Source organism: Diplotaxodon limnothrissa, linkage group LG23 (genome assembly GCF_057381915.1).
Source record: "Diplotaxodon limnothrissa isolate DT_005_m linkage group LG23, D_limnothrissa_male_GT1.1, whole genome shotgun sequence".
NCBI classification, from domain to species: domain Eukaryota; kingdom Metazoa; phylum Chordata; class Actinopteri; order Cichliformes; family Cichlidae; genus Diplotaxodon; species Diplotaxodon limnothrissa.
Window position 1 is genome coordinate 49,627,229 of NC_140617.1, and position 27,071 is coordinate 49,654,299.

The window sequence follows — 27,071 nt, forward strand, 5'->3', positions numbered from 1 at the left end:
GACTCACTGAGGCTTCAGCTGAACTCGCTTTGTGAAACCGAAAAACCAGAGTTTTCGTTAACTCAGGGTATACTTACTCAGTTTTTCCACTAAACCGGCTTCCTGAAACAGGGCCCTGGTGTCCTACCATGCCAAAATATAGAAAACTGTCAGGCAATGAGTTGGAATAAAGATGAATAAAACCTTGAAACACAGAGATGGATGATATTTTATACTTGTTGCTTTATAAACAGTCAAAGCAAACAGGGTCATTTTTGACCCCTGAGGACCACAGGTGTGATTATGTGCTGCCAGTAAAAAACTTGAAGTAGTTTAAAAACAGCTTCCTAAATTAACTTTGACATAAACCCGTCTGTGATCATCTGTTAAAGCAGCCGACTCTGGTTGTGAAACGATCCTCACGATAACTGATGATTTCATTAATTTTTTATGCAAAAACAAAAACATTTTATAATAACATATACAATAACTTTATTTATACAATAACATTGTATAAATAAAGTTTTATCAGATATAAATTTGAAATGGAATAAAGAAATTGTGTCAAAATGTTTGAATTAAGTTTTAATTAAAAGTGGGGGAAAATCTACTTCATAGTAATTAAGTATCAATCAAAGCAGATGGGACCACAGCTGTGATTATGTGCTGCCATTTAAAAATTTGAAATGATTAAAAAACAAACAATTCTCACTAAAGTTCAACATACAGCACTCTGTGGTTAGTCAGACAGTCAAAATAATCTAAACATTTAAATATTTTATTGTCTTGTTTTATTTTTGCTCAAAAACAGACGATACTTTATGTAAACAAGGTCTGGTGGCCCTAAAATGTAAAATGTTGGGTAAATTTTGTGTTAATGTGTTGGTCTTAAGTTAAACTAAGGTGTAACACTGAATTGATTGACAATTTATACTTTGTACTTTAAAAAACACTCAAATGAAGTGGGGACATTTTTGACCCCAGAGGACCACAGGTGTGTGGAGGACATTATGAGGGTTAAGCTGCTGCCAGCGTAGTGCAGGTGACTGTCACACAACAAAGGCTGAAATAATCTAACCCAGCTTTCTGTTGGTCATCCTAGGTTACTGCAGTTACTCGAATCATTTCAAGAATTGTATCGCCTCCGTGGACTGATCTCTTGATTCCTTTTAGTTTTCAGGACTTAATGAATGAGGTGGTCATGTGAACTTATTAACCCTGTCATGCATGAACTATGCCAACCTCAGTCAGGACTTTTATTCATCTTTAGGCATGAAAAGATGAATAAAAATCCTGACTGAGGTTATCATAATTCATGCATGAAACAGTTAAATAACAATAATTACAAAGAAACACATCATACATCTATAGTAACATTAAAGGACCAGGCAGTGCTTCGAGTGACACATCAGTGTCCAGTGTAGGGGTTTAAGTATACCATCAACACTGACACGAATACAAGACAACAGCCTTTGCATAGCTGTCCACTGTCGTGACTACTATGTGTGAAAGGGTTGACTTATCCCAACTCTGCACTCACACACTAATCTTGAATGAATTAGACTGAAGGAGGAATTGCTTAGAAAGCCGGGCACATCACTGCTCTTAGCCGAGGCCTTCTCACATCTTTACTCTTGCTTTACATTCAGCACACTGCATTGTGTTGTGGTGACAACATTATAGGAGAAATGCTTATGAAAATTACATGCACTGTGCGCCCATTGGATAAGGATCACACAGCATCCTGCCAACAGCAGAGAGACAGCTATTACAGTTTTTCTCAAATGTTAAAACACAAAAGCCAATCCTGTAACCCAAATGACCAGTAGTCTAAACACATTTACTAAATGTAGCCACCATATTCCAGTACCATAAACACATGTCACATGAAGACACAATTCACAAAACACAACCCTCTGTACTCATAAATCTAAACACATTTTTCCTTGCTAAAACACATGTTGCAAAACAACTCTGCTCATATCCTCAAATGAAAGCCCATGTGATGCAAAATGCTTGCCACAGTCACCAATCTTTGAACACAGGGAACACACCTGGCGTCATTCACTACACACAATGACTCAAAATTGAAGACACTTGTTGCTAATGCTGTACCCACATGTAAAAGCAAGTTCAGAGTGCACAGTATGCTGAAGATTCCAAACAAACACAATGGATGAAGGCAGAGTCAGGGGAAGAGGAATTTGATGCAGAGGAGGGAGAAGAGCTGGCCCTGGAAGAAGAGGAGCAGGCCAATGAGGAAGAGGAGTTCAAATGAGAGGAGGAAGAGGAGCGACCAACGAGGAAGAGGAGAAGGCCAACATGGGAGAGGAGAAGGTCCAGGAGGGAGAGCAAGACAACCTCGCACCATCATTACGGACGAGATGCGAGCAACAGCTCAGCGACATGATGCCGCACAGTGATTGTGGTGTGTGTGGTGTGAATAACGTAAATAAAAAAACTTCACACCCTGTTCATGTTTTCAAGATTACTGTTGTGTGCATTAGATTCTGTTTTTGCATTGAGTTGTGTTACAGTAGTGTACGTACATGCAGGATTTTCTATAGATTTATACTACTCATATGAAACTCACAAATCTAAATGCCTAATCCTCTGCAGAGATCTACGACGATCCGTTACTGTATAGTTTCTAAAATATGCATTGGCAGTTATGGAACAAAGAACCTTCTCACAAATTGAGCATTGTGTTTTCAATTGTTTTGCTGTAGTGTGTAATGCTGTGTATAGTGTTTACAGTTTTGACAGCTTCGAGCTGCTCTCTTGGTGTGGGAGTTTGAGTTTTGCAGTGGGAAGGTGTGGTTGTGTTTATGTAGCTTTAGAGAAGGGTGTTGTGTTTGGACATTGGGGGACCTGGTGGTAACGTTTGTGACATGTGTTTTAGCATTTGAGAAAAACTGTAATCTCTGCTTTTGCTTCTGTGATGAGCTGAGAAGATGGCCACTCTAAAGGACCACAGTGCCCCCTACTGGAAACATTAAAGAACATCCTTAAGAAATAAGGTAGTGAGAGTGTGTGTTTGTGCAGATGCACACATGGGGTGGCCTAGGAAGTTTTTATAAATCTGACTACATGACCAAAAGTAACAGCTCCACAAAACAAGCAATTTTGTTGCAAGTTGATTCAATACCAGCTCAGAAATCACAAATTAAACTGGTGCTACTGGTTTCTCAAAACCAGCTAAAACAGAAAGCAGTTCTTATTACACGTTAAAAAGCAGAAGCCATCATCAATCATTTCACCTGCTTTGGTGCACATTAAAGAGACACCAGCTACACTATGGCGTTATTTTTGTGCCTCTACTCTGAGTGCACATAAAAAAATGTTGCAAGTACAAATGTTGCATTTTGAGAAGAAAATTATTTTGAGCAAAGAAAAGTTTAATTTGAGTGAACAAAATTCATTGCTGTGTGCAAGAACTGCATTTCAGTGTTTGCTATTATCCATATACACACAATAACAGATCTCTGCTCTGTGCGCTCACAGACATCTGCAGACCTGCTCTCAGTGTGTCGCTCACACTCACAACATCTCTGCTCCCTGCACGCTCAACTCTTTCTCCAATCGGCTCGTTATCTACTGCATTCCAGAAACACTGTCCAAAATGTAGCTAAATCCAGTGGAGTGGACTGGTTTAACCCTCATAATGTCCTCCACACACCTGTGGTCCTCAGGGGTCAAAAATGTCCCCACTTCATTTGAGTGTTTTTTAAAGTACAAAGTATAAATTGTCAATCAATTCAGTGTTACACCTTAGTTTAACTTAAGACCAACACATTAACACAAAATTTACCCAACATTTTACATTTTAGGGCCACCAGACCTTGTTTACATAAAGTATACTTTATGACTGCAGGACAGACGGTTTGCCATCGCACACTAGCATGTTCCATGTGCAGCTGGACCTGCATCACATGCTGCCCATGTTTGTATCTCATAGCTCCCTGGTTTACTTGGATGTTCTGTTGGACAGAGTCCTCTGAAGGGGACTTGGTGCTCATACAGTCACATCAGTACCAGGATCTTACATCACAGCAGGAGGAACACCCACTTGTTCCATACACCTCAAATGGCAGCACGTTTGTGTCATGAACGACGATCATCTATTGTGTCTTTATCAAGAAATTATATCCTTTTTTGCTTCTATGATTAATCTTGTGTCAGCATGAAAACTTCTCTACCAGACTCAGGATGTCATAAACTGGCCGTAGCGACTCTACTGGATGCACGGCAGTAAGAATCAACACACCCACATATGCCTACAGCTGCATTCGGTCCATTTTTCTTCCTCTCTCGTTGTCCCTCCTTGTTCGTCATTGAGTTGGCTGTAGAGCAGGTCATCTGCTAATTGGATGGTTGTTGGTTCAATCTCTGTGTGCTCTAGTCTGGAGTTCTTACCACGGTGTCCTTGGGCAAGTTACTGAACCCCAACTTGGTCTCTGATGCATCCATTGGCATGTGAACGTTAAAAAGCAGAATACAAGCAGAATACACTGTGTATAATGCTTTCAGTACTCGAGTAGAAAAGCCACTGAAGGAGTATGGGACCTGGCACATGTGCTTGGACTGTGGTAGATCATCTTTCTCTGAGGCACATGAGAGAGTCAGGCATCGTCTGTCACTGGGAAGGTTAGAAGACCAGATCAGTGTTTCCTTACATTACTGCAAATGGAGGCTTGTGAGCATACTTTGTGTGTATGTATTATTGTAGGGTCGACCTTACAATACAAAGCACCTTGATGCGGCTGTTGTTGTGATTTGGCGCTGTATAAATAAAATTTCATTGAATATAGAGCACCTGCCTCCTCATTGTGCTGCCTGTTGTGGTTGTTATGACCAGTGCTTGACCCCACACATCAGTGATCCAAGATCAAAGATGTTTGAAAGCAGTATGGTGTGAAAATACGGCTCTTTGCAACACTTTGTACTTTGGGGTCATTTTTGTCCACAAGGACCACCAACGTTATAAAATTCAATAAAAACCCCATAAATAAATCAAATTACTTAAAACTTATTCCAATCATGCATAGCATAGTAATGAATAACTTCTGTTATATTCAGTCCATTTGATGAATAAAAAACACATTTTTGATAGCAAAAGATTTATTTAGAGGAGAAAAATTACCCAAGGACAACACAAACTAGATTAAAACCAACGGTGGTCTTAGTTGACTGTTGCGTTATCAGTGTTTTGTGTTCAGAATTGCCACTCACTTATGCCCCATTAGTCGTGAATGGACTATGCTGCTCAGCCCCGGTGGATACCGGGTCTTCAGCCACAGTTTTAAGACCCGATGTGGTGGGAAGGGGGGGTAGGATCCTCTCTACCATGGTGAAGCTGCAAACTGTCATGGGAGAGTGGGCCCCCATGCTAGGGGAAGCGCTGCTCACCCTGAGTGTGAGGAGGAAGTCAGTCCGCTGCTCGGTATGGGTGGCAAACTGTATACTGGGGCTGGAGGTACTCGGGGCACTGGACTGCGTTATTTATACAAGCAGGGGAGGGGGGGGGGCACTCTTGTTGTTCCTTGACGGGTGTGTTGTTCAGTTGTTGAGGCGGCCACCCCAACCTGATCAGCCTACAGCCCACGCCATGTCTGAGCTGGCAGCCGACTCCTCCCCCGATCTTGATGATGTTCCGGCCGCTCCCAAGGACCCGCTTACACCAACCTCAACTGTACCCTATGCTGCTTCATGCCCTCCCCTTCCCCCCAAAGAACCGCCAGACAAGGACGGGAGAGTTTAAGCTGTGAGGGGGGTGTGGGAGGGGAGCTGCGATGGACTGACTGCTAGCAAGCAAGGCTTGCTCTGGCAGCTGCTGCTGGACTTCAAGGACTGCTTCTCCTTTTCAGAGGATAATATGGGCCTGGACTGACCTCATTCAACATGACATCAATACAGGAGATGCACAGCCCATTCAGTTGAGGCCTAGACACCTCCCCCTGGCCAGACGGGTTGCAGTGGACAGGGCTCTGCAGGAGATGCAATGTGCTAGACTCATTGAACCATCCAACAGCCCCTGGGCCTCGCCAGTTGTTATAGTTCCAAAGAAAGTGAAGGATGACTGGCGGTTCTGCGTAGATTTCCGGCCTTTGAATAAGGTGACAAAGAAGGACCCACATCCGCTACCATATAGATGAGACCCTTGACACTGTGGCAGGATTCTCATGGTTATCCTCCCTAGACCTACGTAGAGGGTAGTGGCAGGTACCCCTTGCACCAGAGGCCAGACCAAAGACCGCATTCATTACCAGTTGAGGCTTATGGCAATTTAAAGCTCTTCCTTTCGGCCTCTGCAATGCCCCTGCCACATTTGAGAGACTCATGGATAAGGTGCTCACTGGAATTCCCCATGGAGAATGTGTGGTGTACCCATAGCTGGACTGGCCATCGGGCATACCGGGCATTTGCCCGGTGGGCCGCTGGCGATTTTTTGTTTTTATGGGCCGATGGATTTTTTTTTTTTTTTTTAAGGAAGGGTATATATAATGAAAGGTGTTGGATTGGCCAATTGGTCATGATCGACTCTGGGCTGGACCAATTACAGCCGAGGAGGCCGGATGCACCCTCCCCCTTGTTTAGCAATCACGTGATTTTCGTGCATTGCATGCCGGTAACTCGTGGCAAAACAATCCAAGTACCGCATCAAATGCAAGCATTTGCAGCACCGCAAAACGTTCATTCTCCGGTTCCAATACCTTCTTGTTTTTTCTTTGCCGCACAAAAAAGTATGTACAAAACAAAAGGAGAACAATGCCGGTCCGTACAAAGACAGACTCGACAAAAAGACAAAGAAAAGGTACGAGGAAAAAATCAAAGGAGTGAAAGGGTCAGACCCTTACGAGCACACAGAGGGACAAAATACGTTAGCGTGCTGCCCAACTTTCACCACGCTCAGATTTATAATTATACGGTTCTTGGAGTGAGTGCATAGAGATTGACAGACCACGTGACTTTCGCGCATTGCATGCCGGTAACTCGTGGCAAAACAATCCAAGTACCGCATCAAATGCAAGCATTTGCAGCACCGCAAAACGTTTATTCTTCGGTTCCAATAAATTCTTGCTTTTTCTTTGCCCCCCAAAAAGGTTCTGTACAAAACGAAGGAGAACAATGCCGGTCCGTACAAAGACAGACTTGATGAAAAGTCAAAGAAAAGATACGTGGAAAAAAATCAAACCAGTGAAAGGGTCAGACCCTTACGAGCACACAGAGGGACAAAAGACGTCAGCGTGCTGCCCAACTTCACCACGCTCATATTTATAATTATACGGTTCTTGGAGTGAGTGCATACACTCATGAAGTTTAGTAACTTCAGGTCACTGCAACAAGCCCAGGTACAGTTTACCGACGGATGGGTGCAGGACCTTGAAATGCACCGTGTAGAACGAAAGACCATCGTACGTATCATAAGTTTACCAGTCTCACAAATCGTCGTCATAAATACACATTTGTTAACCGTTTATTAATATAACCTTTGAGCTCAACGGTAATTAATTAGTAGTGGAAATAATTTCTGGTAGCATCACAGAAATGTAGCAGTGACAATAATATTGTATGCTGTAATCGTACTGGGCAATTAGTGATACAAAACAACTGTTTTATCCTGTGAATAAAAGTATATGTTTTTGTCAATGTACCATAATAACAGAAGCGAAACACAATATTGTGTCAGGACAATTCACTATTTATGCACAATAAACAAAGGAGCATAGCGCGACAATTTCTGTTCAGCGCCAGACTTGCTTGTAACCTATATCACCAATTATGTTATGAAAATGACGTATTAACTACTACAAAACTCTGACCTTTGTGGAAATGCTTGGAGCAGACTAACATGTGAGCTGGAGAGTTCTGGGACGTTATATTTGGTATATCCAGACCATCCGTCGGCTCTTACTTCGGAAACATGGCTTAAAAAATTTCTCTTCAACGACGTAATCCGATAAAAAAAAAAAAAAAAAAAAACTATCTCTTTACCCGTCGGCTTCCCGTGGCTGTCATGCGACCGGCTATTGCAGTTAATAATACAACAGCTTCGTGCCATTTTTTGGGCTTCTTTTTATCGCTGTGTAACTGAGTTCAATTGAAAGCCTGCGTGCGCTAGTACCTCTTGCCACAAGTTCCCAGAATCCTTTGCGGTTTTACCCCTGAATGACGTCACATTTTCAATCTTTATCCTGGTGGGCCGGTCTCTAGTCAAAATGCCCGGGCCGATTTTTTGTCCCGGTCCAGCCTTGGGTGTACCTGGACGACATCTTGGTACATGGTGCTTCTTTCTACGTTGCCCTTGGGGCCCTCAGACGGGTCCTGGAGAGGGTATTGGCAGCAGTGCTAAAACTCAACCCACAGAAATGCTGCTTCATGCAATGTCAGGTCACGTTCCTAGGCCACTCACTGGGGGCTGGGGGGGTCGGCACCATGGATGATAAGATCCAAGCTGTGAAGGACTGGCCCACCCCAAAATCTGTGCAGGAGTTACAGAGCTTCCTGGGCTTGGCATCCTACTACAGAGGGTTTGTAAGGGGTTTCTCCTGCATAGCTGTGCCACTGTTCCATTCCAGTGGACAGCAGGCTGCCAGGGAGCTTTCACCTCACTGCAGGAAGCCCTAGTGGGGGCCCCAGTTCTCTCTCCGCCTGACCCCACACTGCCCTTTGTCCTTGACACACATGCCAGCAGTGTCGGATCTGGTGCAGTGCCAGCCTAGATGATACCCGGCGGGAAGAAAGTGGTTGAATACCATAGTAGGGCCTTCAACAAAGCTGACCGCCGCTTTTGTGTCACAAGGCGGGAGCTGCTCGCAGTGGTATGTGCCACACGCCACTGTAAGTACTACCTCGGGGCCTCCACTTCACGGTCAGAACTGACCATGCTGCCTTGCAGTGGCTCATGTCTTTTAAGGAGCTAGAGAAGTGAGGAACAGTGACAACCCCAAAAGGAGGAAATCGCCATGTTGTCACAGGCCACAAAGGGACTCTGGTCCATGTTTAATGCCTTGCGGCAGTACGATGGAGTGCTGCAAAGGGGCTGGAAGGAACCAGCTACGGGCGAGATGAGGTGGCAGTTGGTGGTCCCGCGGGCCCTGCAAGAGATGGTGCTTCACGCAATGCATGGAGCCCCAGGGTCTGGCCACTTTGGTGTCACTTAAAAACTCTGTCGCCTCCAGCAGGGATTCTATTGGGCCCGACATAGGTGGGATGTAGAGGACTTTTGCCACTGCTGCGACAGCTGTACAGCACGGAAGGGGCCCACAACCAAATCCCATGCCCAACTCCAACCGTTTCCAGCAGGGTACCCTGTGGAGAGGGTGGGGATGGACATCCTGGCTCCTTTTGCCCGCACAGAACGGGGAAACTGCTATATCCTCACAGCTATGGACTACTTCACAAAGTGGCCAGAGGCACACAGATTGCCTAACCAAGAGGTCGAGATGATTGTGGATGCTCTGGTGGAGGGGATGTTCATCAGATTTGGGGTGCCTGTAGTAATCCACACGGAGCAGGGCAGGAACTTTGAGTCCCGTGCGTTTGCGGCCATGTGCGAGAAACTAGGCTCCCATAAGAGCCATACAACACCCTTCCAACCACAGAGTGAGGGACTCGTTGAGAGATTTAACCGTACACTGGCAGAGCAACTGCCGCTAGTGATGGCTATACATCAACGTGACCAGGACACTCATGTTCCCCTGGTCCTCATGGCATATCATTTGGTGGTCCAAGGCTCGACTTTGTGCTCCCCTGCCCTCTTGATGTTGGCAAGGGAGATTCGGACTCCAGCAGAAATGATGATGGACCGACCCTCTGATGCTGATGAGGATCAACCAGGTTCTGACTATGCGAGGAAGCTCCAGGATCGCATGGAGTCTGCTCATGACTTTGCTTGAAGGAAACTAAGTGCGGGGGTGGGGCAGAAGACGAACTTCAGCATCCATTCCAGAGGCCGACATTTTGACATTGGGGAACTGGTCTTGGTGTACAACCCCTGGAGGAAAAAGGGCAGATGCCCCAAGCTGGACAGTAACTGGGTTGGGCCCTGTAAGGTTCTGGAACACCTGGGAGAAGTGGTGTACAGGGTACAACTACCCCCCCCCCCCCCAAGGGAAGGAAGGTCGCCCTGCACCAGGACACACTGGCCCCCTATCGGGGCACGGACAGACCTGGACTCCACCCCTACAGACTCTTCCATCACCATTGTGACTCCCCCTACAGTGAGCCCCGTGAGCCTTGGGCCTGTGGCCGCTTCAGATGTGGCACCTTCGCCCAAGGAGGCACCATAGACCACCAGGCCACCTGAGAGACTTTATCCGCCCGGCGAGGGACTAACCTTGAGTATCCTTGAATGTGTAGTAGTCTAGAGGCCGTTTGGCCTGTCAATCAGATCATCTACCAATGGCAGAGAGTCTGGAGAAGAGCATGTGTGTGGTTGGCTGAGAGTGTTTGGGGGTGTTAGAGAATGTTGTTGTGTGTGTTTGCAGGGGAAAAGGAGCGCAAGTTGGGGGTTTGTTTTGACTCAAGAGAGTGCGTTTTTCCCTCTTGTTTTGGCGTTGGCTATGGCACACAGTAGCCGGTGTTACTGTTCCTAATATAACACCAGGTAACCGGAATAACGATAGTCTCCGTCTTCTGTCGGAGGGACGCTACAATACTAACCGAAAATGGATTTAGTTACATTCTGGACCATGTTTCCCGAATGCAGTAGCTAGGGAGCTGATTGGAGACCAAAACAGCCAATCATAAGTTTTGCATCCAAGTCTGTGATTGGTTGGTTTTGTGGCACATTTGTAACAGTGCACAGAAAGAGTTGAGCGTGCAGAGAGCAGAGATGATGTGAGCGAGAACGACACACTGAGAGCAGAGATCTGAGCAAGAGCAAATGCCAACAACTGAGCGAGAGGGGCTGTTATTGTGTGTGTATATGGATAATAGCAAACACTCAAATACATTTCTTGCATGCAGCAATGAATTTTGTTCGCTCAAATTAAACTTTTCTTTGCTCAAAATTATTTTCTCCTCAAAATGCAACATTTGTACATTTGTAAATTCTTTACGTGTGCTCAGAATAGAGGCACAAAAATAACACCGTTGTACACTGACAATAAGAAGACAACCTCCAAAAAAAGAATGGTTCTGCAGGTATTGGCCACAGGTGTATCTTTGCTGTGTCCATATCACTGTTGCAGGCATGAAGCGGCAGCTGAGCTCATCGAGGAAAAGACATCCTTGTGTGCGCCCACAGGGCTTGTTCCATCTCCCAGCAGTCTCATGAGAGTGGAGGAGACATCGGGAGACAGGGTTAGGGTTGGAGCCCACTCCAGTCAACACTGAGTGAACGAGACCTTGATGGCTGAGCTGCAGGTCCTCTCATCCACTACTCTGAGACATTAGGCCTTTTCATTGTTGTACTGGTCAGATCGTGTCAGTGCTGAGGTATGTAGAATTTGGTCATTATTTAATCGTTCATATCAAAAGTCATTTAAAACCAACTCAAGGACTGCAACCATTTTTAATGGGAAAAACATCTATTAGCCATCAGTGAGTGTTAGTGGTATCACCAGACAAGTGCCAGTGTTAAAGGTTTAAATATTTAAACAAGCATGTGTATAGACAGACTCCAGGGGTCAAGCATCTGCCTTTTTGGCCTTTTCCTTTAAGGTTTTACAACCTATTCATCTTGGAGTCACTCTTGTTCAGAATTTCTGTAAATTCTATGGATTTTCATTATTTATAAGGATAGTCATAAATCTTTATGTGTTTATAAGGACTGTCTTAAAAGAATCGATCAAAGTTTGCATGACTCGGTGGGATATGAGTAGCATGACATCTTGCATTTTGGTGTTCAAATGATCCAAGTTTGAAAGCCAAGTGCATACTTAAAGTCAACTTCAAACTATCCATCCATCCATCCGCTTTCGCTTATCCTTTTCAGGATGGCGGGAGGTGCTTGGAGCCCACCCCAGCTGTCTTAGTGAGGCAGGGTACACCCTGGACAGGTCGCCAGTCTGTCGCAGGGCCAACATATAGACAGGAGACAACCATTTGTACTCACATTCACTTCCACATTCACACCTATGGGCAATTTAAAGTTTCCAATTAAACTATCTATATCATATTTTTATGATTCTCACATGCAATATTAATTTTGCATTTGCCACTTCCAGCACAAAGGCTGTTCCTGCCACAGCGTCACCTACTTCCAAGGTGCATGGAGAAAAACAAGGGTCCAAAGAACACTTGGAGTATAAAGAACAGCTTTGATCCTTGACCAACAGGTTTTGGCCTGTGGTCATTGTCAGAGAATGATGAAGACTAATCCAGCACAATACCAAGAAAGCACAGGTTAATAGAACAAAAAGAAAAGAAAACTACAGAAACTAAAACGGGTACTAGCTCTCCTCTGTCCTGACTGGGCCATCTAGTAATAAGCAGCAGAGGGGAGATACTTTAAAAACAAAACAAAACCATCTATGAACGATGTAGATGTCTATCAGACTGCTCAAATAAATAAATCAGTAAGTAAACAGGTAGAAAGCGTGTTACTGTGTGTAACTTCAGTTTTTATAAATAGTTGTGTGCCCTTCTATGTATTAAGGCATGCAAACTGTCAAACCCCAGCATTTTAGTAACCACACTACAGAACATGGAAACACTAAGGCTGATGAAGTTTGACATTTTTTAATCCAAAAAGCGGTCCAGCATCCTTTGGATGTTTTGAAAGGCATCTCTGCCGAGGTAGTCCACCTGTCCCATCTCCCACAGCCTGCGGTGATCCAGCGGCTCAGTGTCTGCAGGTGTCTGCCACGACAAAGTGGGAAATAAACATCACATAATTATTCCATATAGATGCATTTAACAGAAGTCTCGTTTTGAAATCTGGCCGGATTTGAATTCTTACACAAAGACAACACAGTGTAAACACAAAGAGTCAGTGTGAATCGTCTGTGAAGAGGAGGAGGAGTATCACAGTAGCTAAAAAAAACAAAACCACCGCTCCACGAATCATGTTCTGGCAACACAAGTGAAGCTTTCACAAGCTGTCTGCTACTCTGTGCCACACATTTAAGGGAACACTGACAGTCAAAGGACGTTTCAACCAGTGCAGTAGCTCTACTTCATTCTGAACAGATTCAACTGGTACAATAAACATCGATCTGAAATATTGTAAGTAAACCAAATCAAAATGATAACTGCCACCAGCATGTGCTCTGTGCGGTTTTGAGCAACCAGTGTTGCCTTGAAAGAATGTGCCCTGCATAGCGCTGGCTCAGACACACCTCACTGAAACCTTTAGTTATAAGTTGCTGTGAGCCTGGAGAACGTGCTAATATTTCCACACTACGTCTGAGGGGCCGTCAGAACTAGTCTAAGGAATGACATAATTACGGTTTCATTTGCGATTCTGTTGACAAGCAAAATCTGCAGATTATTACAACATAAATTGTTTTACAGAACATAAATTTGGCAGCTGTAAATTCATACTTCTATGGTTTAAAGGACTACATACGGGATCAGCAGCCGTGTCTGCAGGAACGTCACTGCTTTCAGAGCCTTCTGCCCCCAAAGGTGGATCCTCAGCTTCTGACTCCTCAGACAATCTCGACGACTCCTCCAACTGTGTGCCATCTGTGTGGGAACACTGCAGACGCAGGAATCATTTTACTAAACAGCAAACGTGATTGCATGTGCCGTACGCTGTTGTAAAAGCTTCTACATCACCTGATCGTGGGGATAACTCTGCTGATGCATGTTCATAGCTGTGATCATACTGGAGGGAATGTGGTTGTTCAAACTAATCGTACAAGCTTGTATAAACACAGTGCATCAAGTTGTAATGAATTAAACAAATGACCAAAGACAACGAGAAGCTCGGAGGCCCGTGGCAGACAGCAGGCTGTATCCCTGTCTTGTTGTGTTTTTTCTTCCTGGAGTCAAATGAAGTCAGGCTGAAATACTCACAACTACTACGATCATTACTATGATATATGAAAAACACAACTAGCTAATAAGGTTATTCATTAAGCTAATTAATGTACTGATAAGAGATTATATCGAATGAGTACTTACAGGAAAAGTCTGACTTGTGTTTAAAGTAGTTAATCCCCCTACTCTGACTCATGAGATGCACAGCTATGACAATTATATTTAGTAATAAACAAAAGCAAAAAATGATGCTTCAACAAAACACAGAAACTGTCCAAGAGCTTAACATACAGATCAGCATGTCAGTCTCAGCTTACCACAGCTGGTTCAGACTGTGAATAAAGGTACTCTGGAGGAGGAGGAGGAGAAAAATGTGCAAGCAGTGAATTTGAGGTGTCCAAGTTTTCTGTAAACGGCATCTTGGCTTCTCTTTCTTGGATCTGCACAAAGACAAAAAAAAAAGGAGGATAGTAAATGTTGGGCTGACAACCAAGACCAGCGCTGCACAGCCATCTGACACGTCTAGCTGCCACGTTCATGTTGCAGCCAAACTCTGCAGCAACTTATGTGACAGATTGACAAATCTTCAGCTACAGAGGGAGAAGTCAGCAGTGAAAACTGGTGCTGGAGCGGCTGCAGAGAAAACGTGCAGAGCATCTGCCAAACGTGGCAAAGCAACACTCTTCACAATGGAACAAAATCCAGCAAACTGGTGACAATGTATCCTTACAGGAGTCCAACAAAGCATCGGATTTAAACCAGACAGTGTGAGTAAGCCAGTCTGGTGCCTTCACTACAACATCATGACAGTGATACTGGTTTACTAACAAGGACACCACCTGTGAGCTGCTGTACTGCACAGGCACATGATGGTAAAGCAGAGACATCTCGGGGGTTTCACTATCAGCCTGATGGCTCATCCCATGTGAACGTTTGCATAGCTCAGTTGTAACTCATGCTGGTAACGTCTGCTGCTGTTTAAAGCCAATCTTTAGCTTCAGATGTCATTTTTGTCTTTGTCCCACTCAGATCCCTTCCTTTGACTCCTGGTGTGTGACTTTGGACCTCCACCCACCAGTGAGTCCCACACCTGTTCCGTTTCCCCCGATTAAACCTTTACTGTCCTACCCGCCCTCGTGCACATTCCTACCTGTTGTGGTTTCTTCTGCTCTTGCTTGGGCTGGACAACTGGAGCAGATGACACTGTGTGAATAAGGTATTCCTTCCACCACAGAGACACAAACTGCTCCATGTTGTGTGAGTAGCTGCTGTTTCCCTGCGAGTTCCAGGGTTTGTCTGCTCCAAGGAAGTGGATGATCTTTGCATTGTGACCAAACCTGCAAGAACAAAACTGTAACTCCAACATGTCCAACTGTGGAAACCAGTAACACAGAGGAGACTGAAACCCACACGGTTCAGAGTATTTCCCAATTTATCAATTCCTCAAACCTATATTTATGTTCCAGAAGGTTCATTGGAGCGTCATCAGCTGTCACCGTTTGTTTTCTGTCAGTTTATTCTCGTTTCATAAGAACTCTATCAGTTGTGTTCAGACTGTAAGATTACATTCACAGTCAATGCAGAGATGCACAGTTAGCTCAAATTAAAAATGAACAACAGAAAACGTGCAGGGCTTAAAAACCCTCCTGATCCTAATATTAAGGTACACTACAATACTACAGATGTTATACTAAAAACACACTCAAGCCAGATAACTGCAGCATCCAATCAACGGTCGCCTTCATAGACCAGCTGAAAAGTGTCACACTAACACAGAGATGAAAAAGAAGCAAAGCGTTGTCGAAAACACCAGGACACATTCACACCAACAGGGTTATGGACCGGTGGCCTTCTGCTACAGCACTTTTCTACTTTACCCGACTGCCTCATTCACACCAGCACGTTTCTATGTATAAGTGCTTTCTAGCCAGCATTTTTCATACAGAGCTTTTCATGCCACATTCAAAACTGCAGCATTAAGACTGATCATGTACAGCAGCAGTTGGACATGTATATATCATATATATCATGGAGCATTCAGGAGTCTGGAAACTTGGCAGTTCTGTACCGAGCACAAGGGTGAACGGTCAGTGAGGGCGTGTGGAGTCAACTTTAACGGCTCTGCTTCGACGGCATTGTGCAAACACATCCTGCACAGATGGAAGAGGACAGCTAAAGCGACAAGACGAGCATAGAAAGTCCACCTCTGAAGAAAACTAGATTTTGGAGTCCAGATTAAAGAGATTTCTCAGAGTGATGTCAGCGACTGATCTGTTATCAAAGTTTTATTTCAGTGCCGACTGCACGTCTAGCAAATATGTTTTCACCTCAGTGATGCAGGCAGCAGATGATGCTCCTGTGACAATAAATACAAAACTATTTGATTTATGCCCAAAACAATGACATGCATTATAGGACTAGAACTAGCCTTTACACGTGGAGATATTTAACTGTGGGTTTTAAGTGGAAAAGAACCACAGGCAGCGCAGACACACTCACTGTTGGAAAGCAGGAAGGTAGCTGTAGACTGAGCTGGCACTGAGGTTGTAAACAAACGGTAGGTGTTTACTGAGGTCTTCCACTGACCAGCTACTGAAGAAAGAGTTCAACAGTCCTTGGTCTCCTCCTGTCAGCACACAAGAACAAAGTCCACAATAAAACAAACTCAATGTATGGTTTTTATCTTTTGTTCCCCTTTTTTTGTGTGACTGTGTAACAATTACCCAGGTTTGAACAATAAAGCAACACAACATTTACAAGGACTGCGGCCATTATTTTAGTAATCGAGTATCCTATTGATCCTTCCCTGCATTTTTTGAGTATAGGCCGCAGTTGATAAACGAAGCATCGAAGCAAAGAATTTGTCCTCAGATCAGCTCAACGGCTGCAACGATTCATCGAGCAATTCAAGGAATTAGATTTTTTTTTTAAATCTTTGAAACAAAGTCCTGATATAAAGAGCTGAAAACAGGCCAAAATCTCAATATTCTTTTATTCTTCCTAAAGTTTGGTAGGTGTGCAGGTGCTAAAGGATCCTGCACATTAAAAACATGATGTTATGTCAGTGCATTTGATGCAAAGCTGTCCAAGAGTTCATTGTGAAAGGGTTAACTGTGAGATCCACACCCACCAGAGGCTGCCTGTGTGTGTCTGTGTGTGTGTGTTCCTGTCTAGCTATCTTTGTGAGGACCGTCATCTGCATTCTACTATACTTGTGAGGACCGACAGTCACTTGTGAGGACACACTCACCGGTCCTCACAAGTTTGAAGGCATTTTTGAGGCTCAAACAGTGGTTTTAGTGTCAGGGTTGCAATTAGGTTATGGTTCGGTTTAGGGTCAGGGTTAGGCATTCATTTTTAATGGTTAGGTAAGGGGCTAGGGAAAGCATTATGTCAATGAAGTTCCTGACTAAGATAGCTGAAGTCCTGGTGAGGCTAGGTTGACATAATATAATGCATTTCTGAATCAGACCAGTCACCGCTCTCTCCCTGATCAGAACGAAACCAAAAGCTGACTGAATGTTTTTGTTGGGAATAAAACATCATTGACTTGCTTTCTATGAGCACATGACTCCAATTAGTTGAGCCATTGGAATTCAAAGCACTGTAGCTCATTGCTTGTGCCTGAGCCCGTGTAGTCGTGTGTTACCATCAAAGCTGCCGTGGCGACTGGCGTGATCCAGCAGTCTGGTGTGAGTGTGCAGGGACGGTCTGAAGACAAACACTCCTGAGTTGAAACAGTCGGGCCAGCCGGGATCAGGAGCGGCTGACAGCTCGTCCCTGTCAAACAGCTCGTCCACGTTACACAGCACCTGAGGAGACCAGAGGTCATCTAAACTCACATCTACACGGACTTCATCCACCTTAAGTTGACATCTGGAGGTATACATGTTACCTTTGTGTAGAAACAGGCGTCATAAGGGATAAAAAAATAAGTTTTAGTCTTCAAACGTGCTTTTTTACAGAAAGCATGAGAACATTACTCATTACAGAGCCTGCTGTGAAACACCTCAGCTGGTGTCTGTGAAGGTTCTCAGTCATCCAGGTCATCGTAGTCCAAGGAGCTTGCAAAGAAAAGCGTCTGGACTTTGGACGCTTTGGTCCCCCACAGAGGGACAAAGGACCCCCTGATGATCCTCTAATCGCCTGAGGTCACACCTTGGCTCAGGCGATTAGAGGATCATCAGGGGGTCCTTTGTCCCTCTGTGGGGGGTCACTCCCACTAGGTTTATATCTGGGACTCTCCACCATTTGACCTCAGAACTGAAGAAGCTTCTCGGATGAGAGGTGAAACGTCTTCAAGCAACTTAAAGAAGTCCAGACGCTTTTCTTTGCAAGCTCCTTGGACCTCAGCTGGTATTAGTTTCATTCAGTAGGAACATATTGTAGGTAGGTAGGTAGGTGGGTTGTTCTTGTTTTTATTGTTATTGTAACAAACTCTTTTTCTATGCTAAATGAAGATATCTGTGAGACACCATTTCCTCTGTGCTGAGAAGGCGACTGGCTCAAATGTGCCTTCACTACAAGGACACAAGGGAAACTGCTACCCACTGCTCCCACCCCGAGTGTTTGTGATCCTCCCCTCAACCAGCTTCAGACATATCGGCATGTGTCAGTGAACTCACCAGAGTGTCGGCATCCAGAAAGACGCATTTGCTATACTGTGTCAGAGTCCAGCAGTGGATCTTAGTGAAAGTGATACCGAGCTCAGGACGTCCCAGCAAGGACAAGTGGTGGTAATCTTCACTGTCCATCACATCCACCACAATCACTTCATCAAACACATCTTCAAGGGCGAGTCTGTCGGGCGATTCATAAACGTCAGTATATGATTTTTAGCAGATGCACCTTCAGAGCCTGTTTGTTCAAGAGTAATGGGACACCTAACATTTTCACACACAGCTCCCATTTCACCTTATGTTTGTTGCTCCCATCCCAATAACATCTGGCCAGTATGCCAACTTAACGTTACTTCATGTAGTGACAAATGTGGGTCACTTACTTGACTTTGAATTTTTCCTATATGAAAAGAAACCAAACCACAACTACAAGTTTCATCACCTGGTTCAGACCAGAGTAAAAGTATTTACAGCACTTCACTTGTTCTGCATTTTTCATGTTACAGTCCCAATTCCAAATTCTACACACACAATAACCCATAATGGAAAAGTCTGGATGCAAATTTTTTTTTTTTTTTTTAAAAGCTCTTACAACAGTTGGATAAGGATCGAATGGCTCGTAGCAACGGGCAAGATACGCCCATACTCCCGAAACACCTTCCACAGAACACTGAGGGCCACGGTGGAATGCCTTCTCCTAGCCCACAAAACATGTGCACTGGTTGGGTAAACTCCCATGCACCCTTGAATATCTTTGAGAGGGTAAAGAGCTGGTCCAGTTTTGCGCAACTGGGACGATCCTCCTGTAACCGAGGTTTGACTAATGCAGGCGTGTCCAACTCCAGGCCTCGAGGGCCGGTGTCCTGCAGGTTTTAGATGTGTCCTTGATGCATCACAGCTGATTTAAATGGCTAAATGACCTCCTCAACATGTCATGAAGTTCTCCAGAGGCCTGGTAATGAACTAATCATGTGATCCAGCTGTGTTGACCCAGGGTGAGATCTAAAACCTGCAGGACACCGGTCCTCGAAGCCTGGAGTTGCCCACCCCTGGACTAATGGATGGTGGGCTCTCCTCTCCAGCACCCTGGCATAGACCTTCCCAGGGTGGCTGAGGAGTGTGATCCCCCTATATTTGGAACACACCCTCCGGTTCCCCTTCTTAAAAATGGGAACCACCACCCAGGTGTGCCAGTCCAGAGGTACCACCCTTGACCATGCACCATTTCAGAGCGTGTCAACCAAGACAGCCCTACAACATCCAGAGCCTTCAGGAACTCAGGGCGAACCTCATCCACCCCCGTGGAGTTGTTTAACTGCCTCAGTGACCTCGGCCTCAGTGATGGAGGAGTCATCCACCCGTCCCCAGACTCTGCGTCCTCTACAGAAGACGTATCAGTGGGTTTAAGGAGGTCTTGGCTCCAAAGTCCCACAGGCTAACCAAGCCTGATAGAACTGCTTCTTCAGCCTGATGGCTCCCTTTATCTCTTGTGTCCTGACCTGAATGTACATTTCTGTAGGACTCAGACAATGACTGTGCACCAACATCTCCCACCTTTGTTTGATCAGTTCCACAAAGCAGAATGAGAGAATCTGCCCAAAATGAGATGCATCAAGCTTGTAGAGTCATACACGAAAAGAACTGAGGCTGTAATTGCTGCAAAAGCTGCATTAAACACAGGCTGTGAATACTTATATACATATGAAGATTTTTAGACTTAATATATTTTGGAATAGGGCTGTAACAGGACAAAATGTGGAACAAAAGCTTTCTGGAGCCACTGCATAAAGATGAAAACACCCTTGGAAAAGATATTTAACAATGGCTGAGCATACTTCGAGCACACATGAGGGAGTGAGACTAAATTCTTTTAACGTTTGACACATGGTTCATCATTCTCCCACCTTGACTGCTCAGAGACATTTGGTGTGATCATGGCAACTATGTGGCGAGTTGTTCCATGCCGCCGCAGACTTCTGGCCACTACAGCGGCTCCCATGCAGTAAGAGTCTGTGGTGGCAAGGGTCACAAAAGCCTCAGCAGCTGGAGAAAGAACAAAAAGACCCCATCAGGCTGACTGACCCGGCTGACGTGTGTTTGTCATTTAATCTTTGTTGGATTTGGTGTTTCTTTGTTGCAGCAGGAAAAGTAACCACTGCATGGTTTGACTTTTACATGAGGTCCTGATACCCTGTTCATACTGAGAGTTAAGTAACAGTGACCCTTTCACAAGCGATATCAGTAAAGGCATGTTAGAAAGAAAAAGAATACTTGTAGTATTTAAAATATTTCAGGATCTTTGTGGAACAAGGAGCTATTTTAAATAAAGAATACAATTCAGAAAGCCACTATGGACAGATCCAGGCCTGACCTGGTCCAAATCCACGCACTCCACCCCAGACACTGTTTAATGACCTATTAAGGAGCCTATGATAGGTTAACATCAAGCAGATGCACTTCTAGTAAGACCAACTGAGACTAATTTTGGTCATTCTCAGTGGAAAATATGTTGAGGTTCAGACTCTGAAACTGTACCTTTCAAAATGTTATTTGACAGAATTTAAAAAACCAGTCGTAACATGTTCAGAACACTGCACTACGTTTTACACGTGCCTGTTGTCAAGCTTACCTCACGAGAACCAGTAAATGCACCAGCTGTGCATCATATTGTTGTAGTGAGTAACTGTTTAAATTGTTTTCACTGTGATCTGCAAAAAACTAAAGTGATTTCCATTATGCTTTAAAGTTTTAGCACGTCTGATGTGTAGAAATCTGCAGCAGCACTGAGAGCACACTCAGCCATCAAATAATAAACTGGAGCTAAAATGTTTTATCTTACCGCTCGTGCGCTAAAATCACCACGACACCATTCAATCTGTGCATTTTGCACCAGCGTTGCATTTTACCGGCACATTTTCTACCTTCTTTACCAGTTTTTAATCCCCATTTGAGAATGTCTCTGGAGTAGTTGGAACACATCAAACCTGATCATTGGATCGTCACTGCTACAGATGAGCTAAATTCACTTTGTAGTGCAGGGCGCAGGGGCCTGTACTGTAAAGTAGGTTCAGCACACACATGACCTCTCAAGGTGGGTAGCAATACACGGGCGGTAGCAGAAGGACCTCTGAAACATGGGAAGCTCTACTGGCAGGAAGATAAATATAAGCGTAATATCAGAATAAATGCAAATATGAAAGGGTAGCTGCATAATACAGACTGAAGTAACCTAAGCTGATGTGAGTTCGTAGTAGTAAAAGAAGGGTAGGGTTACTTAAGCACTTTGGTCAACTGATACTTCAATGCCTGTGGGGCGGTCAGCTCTGCAAAGGTACCATCAAGGCTGAAAGTACATACAGGTTTTAGAGCAGGGGTCTCAAACTCGCGGCCCGGGGGCCACTTGCGGCCCACGTCACCCCTGCTTGCAGACCAAATCTTGAAGTGAAGAATTATAATGCAGTTTGGCCTTTGAAGTGACTTTTTTTGTTAAAATAAGTGATTTAATATGAAGGCAATATGAGCAGAGAGCACAAACGTGCTGAGGGATTGGCTGTGTTAGTTCACAAACTAGTGTGTAGCACAAGTGCTGCTGTGTGTGTGCACAGACACAGAGGACCAGTGTGTTTGTTTGGTAGTTCACTGAAAGGATTCGTTTAGTGAAGAGGGAGGAGCAAACAGGCTTGTTTTACAATAGTTGACATAAAAAAAACCATTTTAGGAAATATTTGTGGCTGTTTTCTTGTCTGTTGGGGTTTTTGTAGTACTCGAACACTAAAGTGGCTCGTTGAAGTTTGACACCCCTGATTTAGAGTCACACACAGAGTCCAGACGTGCGTTTTATTTCTGCTGTGTTTTTAGAAAGGCATGCCTTTGTCTGGGTTGTGAGCTGACCAGCCTGAAATCTTCCATCTAAAAACATTTGAATCATCAAGAAACAACATCAACAACAAACTGGTTTCAGTTTTCAACCTACTTTGTTTAAAAAAAAATACAGTAGATTTCTATGTTTAAACAGCTGAGATGCTCGGATCAAATATGGCTTAAAGATATCTGCATTCTGTTTTGATTTACATTTACACAAAGTTGGTAACTGTGGTTGTACATTTAGGATGGGATGTATTTTAGGTGGGATTTGTGTTGTTGTTGTTTGTGTGTGTCAGTAAAAGCCACAGTCACTGCAGTGGTCAGTAGTTTCACAGAGTGGCTGCATCGCCACCATCGCAATGACAGGACACAGGATTGAAGTTCTGTGAATGTAAGTATGTTTTAATAACCTTTAGACTTGGCCTCTGCTGGGAACACTCTTAATAATAAATAACAGCCCACTGCTGGTTCTTCTGATGCGTGGATATATGGTTACACTCCTATTGTGGTTGTAAATCACGCGTCACGTAGAGCACAGAGTGTGCATGGCTTAATATCCCGAGCATGCAGTCAGATCACAAGCATGTTAACCTTTTGTCTGCACGAGTGTCACATTTCACGCGGCTCACTGTGTGGGAGAGTGCTGGGGAACAGCAAGCAAAGACTTTCATGTCAGAATTACACTGCGCCGTTTTTCATTGAGTGGAAGCTTGAGCGAGTTACGACTCAGTTAAAGAAGTTAACCTGTGGAGGGGTTAACTGAGTTATTACTGTGGGCTCTACCTTACTTATAAAGTGCCCTGAGGCCAGTGGCGTGTCTAGAAAATTTTTGTTGGGGGGGCCAGGTAGGGGCACAGATTTGGAGAAGGGTGGCAGATTTAATTGGCAGATAATGTTTAAAAAAAAAATTCTACCAACCGTTAACCATAATTCAATAATCCTATAAACCTAATAACCAAATGCACTTTTAACTCTTATTAGAATGAGATTTTAACCACTACGGTGCAAAGTTTTTAGATACTGCGTTGATAAAGTACAAGAGATACAATCAGTGCTTTGTCAGTGTTTACTCAGCATTCAAGGACATCAATATTTGCATAGTATTTTTACTGACATATAGTGCACATATGTTTTGGGCAAAAACATTTTTGAAAATTAAAATACGAACATTTGTAACAAACAATTGACAAATTAGCCAATGCAAAACTTTATCTGCCTGTTAAAAAAAGAAGATAATCTTCTCACAAACTGGTGTTTGATTTTGAAACAGGAAAAAAGTGGAGAAACAACTGAAAAGACTAACATTTGAATGAAACCTGAAAGCAAGTAAATACTTTCTATGCTGCCTTATCGTAAACTTTGGTAATATTGATAAAGAACAGCACTGGCTGATGATAAAATACAGTCAGCTGGCATGGTGACACTGCCAGTATTAACCTGCAGGGCTGGACTGGGACAAAAAAATTGGGCATTTTTACTACAGACCGACCCACCAGGTATTAAAGCCATAAAGACTTTGACTGAAAACAAACGCTGTTGTGACAGTGATGTACAGTCTTGTTGGTATATGTATGATTTCTATACATTTTACGTCAGATAAAAACTTTGGTTGTAAGATTTAGATAATTATTTAATAAAAACTAGATATTTTAAATGAGAATAAGAAAGAAAAGTATTTCTTTGTGCCCACCTTTCCCTGTTAATGCCCTACCTGGCCCCCTGGCAAAACTTTGCTAGACCCGCCCCTGCACAGTTACCAGCTGTCAGCTACATAAAAAAGGATCCTGGTGTTATTTGTCTCTCAGAAACAGTTCATAACTTCAACTCATCCATGTCACCTGAAAGGTAAACCTGTTTCTCCATCACCTGCTCAGCTCTGATGGTTCAGTAAGGACATCTCCTGGTTTCATCTTCATGTTTCCCTCTCACCACATATCTAAACAGACATCATGACCAGCAGCTTTACAGCTGTGGCTCCAGCAAACATCAGCTGATACTAGAAATTAATATTAAATACATTCTAACAACAGCTGATCAAGCTTAAACCTGCTGCTGTTGTTTAGCACGACATCCGCTGGTTTCTTCTTTCTGGCGCAAAGTGGGCGATAAACAAGAGAGAAAAGCTGATCAGCTGATCATTGATCAGTTTCATGATTGAAGTAGCAACAGGAGAGGCAGGGGAGAGAATGAGAGAAGAAGAGGCAGCTGTGCAGCATAAAGACAGAATAAATCCAGCTTTGTGTCTTTTTTCCATTCTAGCTAAAGTCCGGGACAAACTGCGTCTCTTCTCAGCTCAATACGAAACGCGTAATATTTTCTCTGAATGAGGGACCATTCCATTTTTTTAAGGAGCCGTTGGCAACTCTACTAACCTTATGAATAAAATAAAGTTCACTATCAGTAACATCATAGCACCCACCCAGCTGTATAAAAACTCCGTCAAGCTGGCTAGAACGCAGTATGAGTTATTGCAACTGACAGTAAAAAGTCAGCAACATGAAAATAAACTCCACCTAAACTTGGTTTATATCTGACCCAGATAGACTGCAGGTCATAACTTCTTACCTGAAGTTCAGTTCACCTGACACTCGGACTGGCGGCTGCTTCGGGGCTCTCCTCCTGCCTCCCCTTCCCTCATCCACCTGTTGCCTCTGTGGAAGCCCCGCCATAGCCACCACCAAACAACGGAGTTATTTCTACACATCGACCAGTATCTGGCCAATCCACCACCTCTCATTGTTCATGCCATTACAAAAAAAATAAAAAATAAGTCACTGGGGATATGCCGGTATGCCCGATGGCCAGTCCAGCTATGTTAACCTGCAACCAAATCTGCAGCTCCATACAGCAATGTTACGACTTAGATTATATCTTATAACTCATAACTCTTATGTTAGCTGCCCTCTGTAGCATACTGTCTGAAATATTCCACGGCTGCAATAATTCTTTAAGTGTTATTTTTTCCTTGGTATTCTAATTTCACCGAAGTTTACTAAACTCAACAAACTTAATATTACTTACCGGGACATTTATTCTGTCCTCATTTTCTTTCACCGAAAAATTGTTTCCTGCAGTGCCTCTTTCGCGCTTGGCTCTCCTACCTTTGCTAACGTGATGCGCATAGCGCAGAAGCGATGCTGCATTCACTTACACTCGGATATCTGAGCGTCACCGTGAAAACATAATCGGACATTTGATATTTGATTGAATTTTATTGTTTTGCCTTTGGGGTGGCACCTGGGGTGGCCAGTCTGGTTTGGGGGGCCACCCCGCTGGACACGCCATTGCCTGAGGCGACTGCTGTTGTGGTTTGACGCTGTATAAATAAAACTGAATTGAAAGAAGGTCACGCACACTGACGCGTACTTGATTCCTCAGTAGAACAAAGTATAACGTGATAAAGACTAGATCGTGTGTGTTAAAGGAAAAGCCACCTACCTGACATTCCTGTTGACAGAAGCTTTGTGCACACCTGACAGCTGCACGTATCCACAGAGGAGATCAGGAATATGCGGCACGTGTGTGAAAGTCTCCCTGCAGCGCTGTGGGAGCAGCCAATCACAAAGGCCCGGGACAGACCCGGGTTAGCAACGGCTAAATCCCGAGAAACGCCACCAAACCACAGCTCATTCAGTTGTTCCTCCCGACCGTGTGACACTGGGCTGCTGGTTACCTGTTTGCTCAACTGGTCATTCAACCAGCACAAAGGAAGCTTTGACTGATGTTGTGCAACACACTCTGCCCTAATGCCCCTTTGTTGACGACCGCCCTCCTTTCACTCTACATGCGTGACAGGTTACCAATCAGCCGGTGTTTCGGCTCGACACCCCCACTCTGTTACTGTTTGTAACGAACTGCTGCAAAAAGGAAGCTGGCCATCACAACACGAACACCTTCAGTAAAAACAGCCTTACTCGTCATTTATTCAGATATAAGTTGACTTAGTGTGAGTAATAACTGTGCATATGAGCAGTGAAGTGCTTTAATGATGTAGCGTCTATCAAAGAGAACAAATCCTGCATTTCATGACCTATGTGGCTGTGGCAGCTTTTCCAGCAGCTCTGCAGCACCGCACTACACCATCTCCGCCCGCCGGATTAATAAAGTCTAATCTAATCTATTTTATGGACTTTTGTATCATTGATAGCATTAATGTATCTTTTAAAAGACACCAGCATTCACATGTCTACCTCACAGGTGTGACAACCAACCCCAGGACCAGTGCGATGCCCACCTGACCCAGTGACAGCTGCCTATTATGAGCTCAGTAAGAATGCAACGCTGTGTGTCACCGTTACATTCTTTGTTCATAACAGCGCATTTGTTGAAACCGTATGTGTATAGGTGGTGCAACATCGACAAAGCCAGTCCATATTAGAGGTTAGAAATTAAAATGGAAATGAGTGGTTTCCATCAAAATTTTTTAGATCATATCTGGCTGAATATGACATAAGATTTCATTATAAACTAGATGAAACATAAAGAAACTCCTGTTTTTTATGTGTGTATTTCTAACTTTCTGCTTCTTCATTCAAATCAAACTGAGGTTATTGTACTCGGCCCTGAGAATCTTAGAAATATGGTATCTAAGCAGATTCTTACTCTGGATGGCATTACCTTGGCCTCCAGTAACACTGTGAGGAACCTTGGAGTCATTTTTGACCAGGACATGTCCTT

General features: G+C 44.0%; 1 protein-coding gene across 1 annotated transcript; it reads right to left on the reverse strand.

Annotated features, from left to right (window-relative positions):
- Positions 1-12,651: 12,651 nt before the first annotated feature.
- Positions 12,652-26,087, reverse strand: gyg2 (glycogenin 2). Its single transcript, XM_085347250.1, has 9 exons — positions 25,833-26,087; positions 20,435-20,573; positions 18,537-18,711; positions 17,561-17,723; positions 16,411-16,537; positions 15,062-15,248; positions 14,229-14,351; positions 13,496-13,627; positions 12,652-12,786 (listed from the first exon to the last, which is right to left on the reverse strand). Exons 1-9 carry the CDS (start codon positions 25,837-25,839, stop codon positions 12,667-12,669), a joined length of 1,173 nt encoding a protein of 390 aa, XP_085203376.1. The 5' UTR covers positions 25,840-26,087; the 3' UTR covers positions 12,652-12,666.
- Positions 26,088-27,071: the final 984 nt, after the last annotated feature.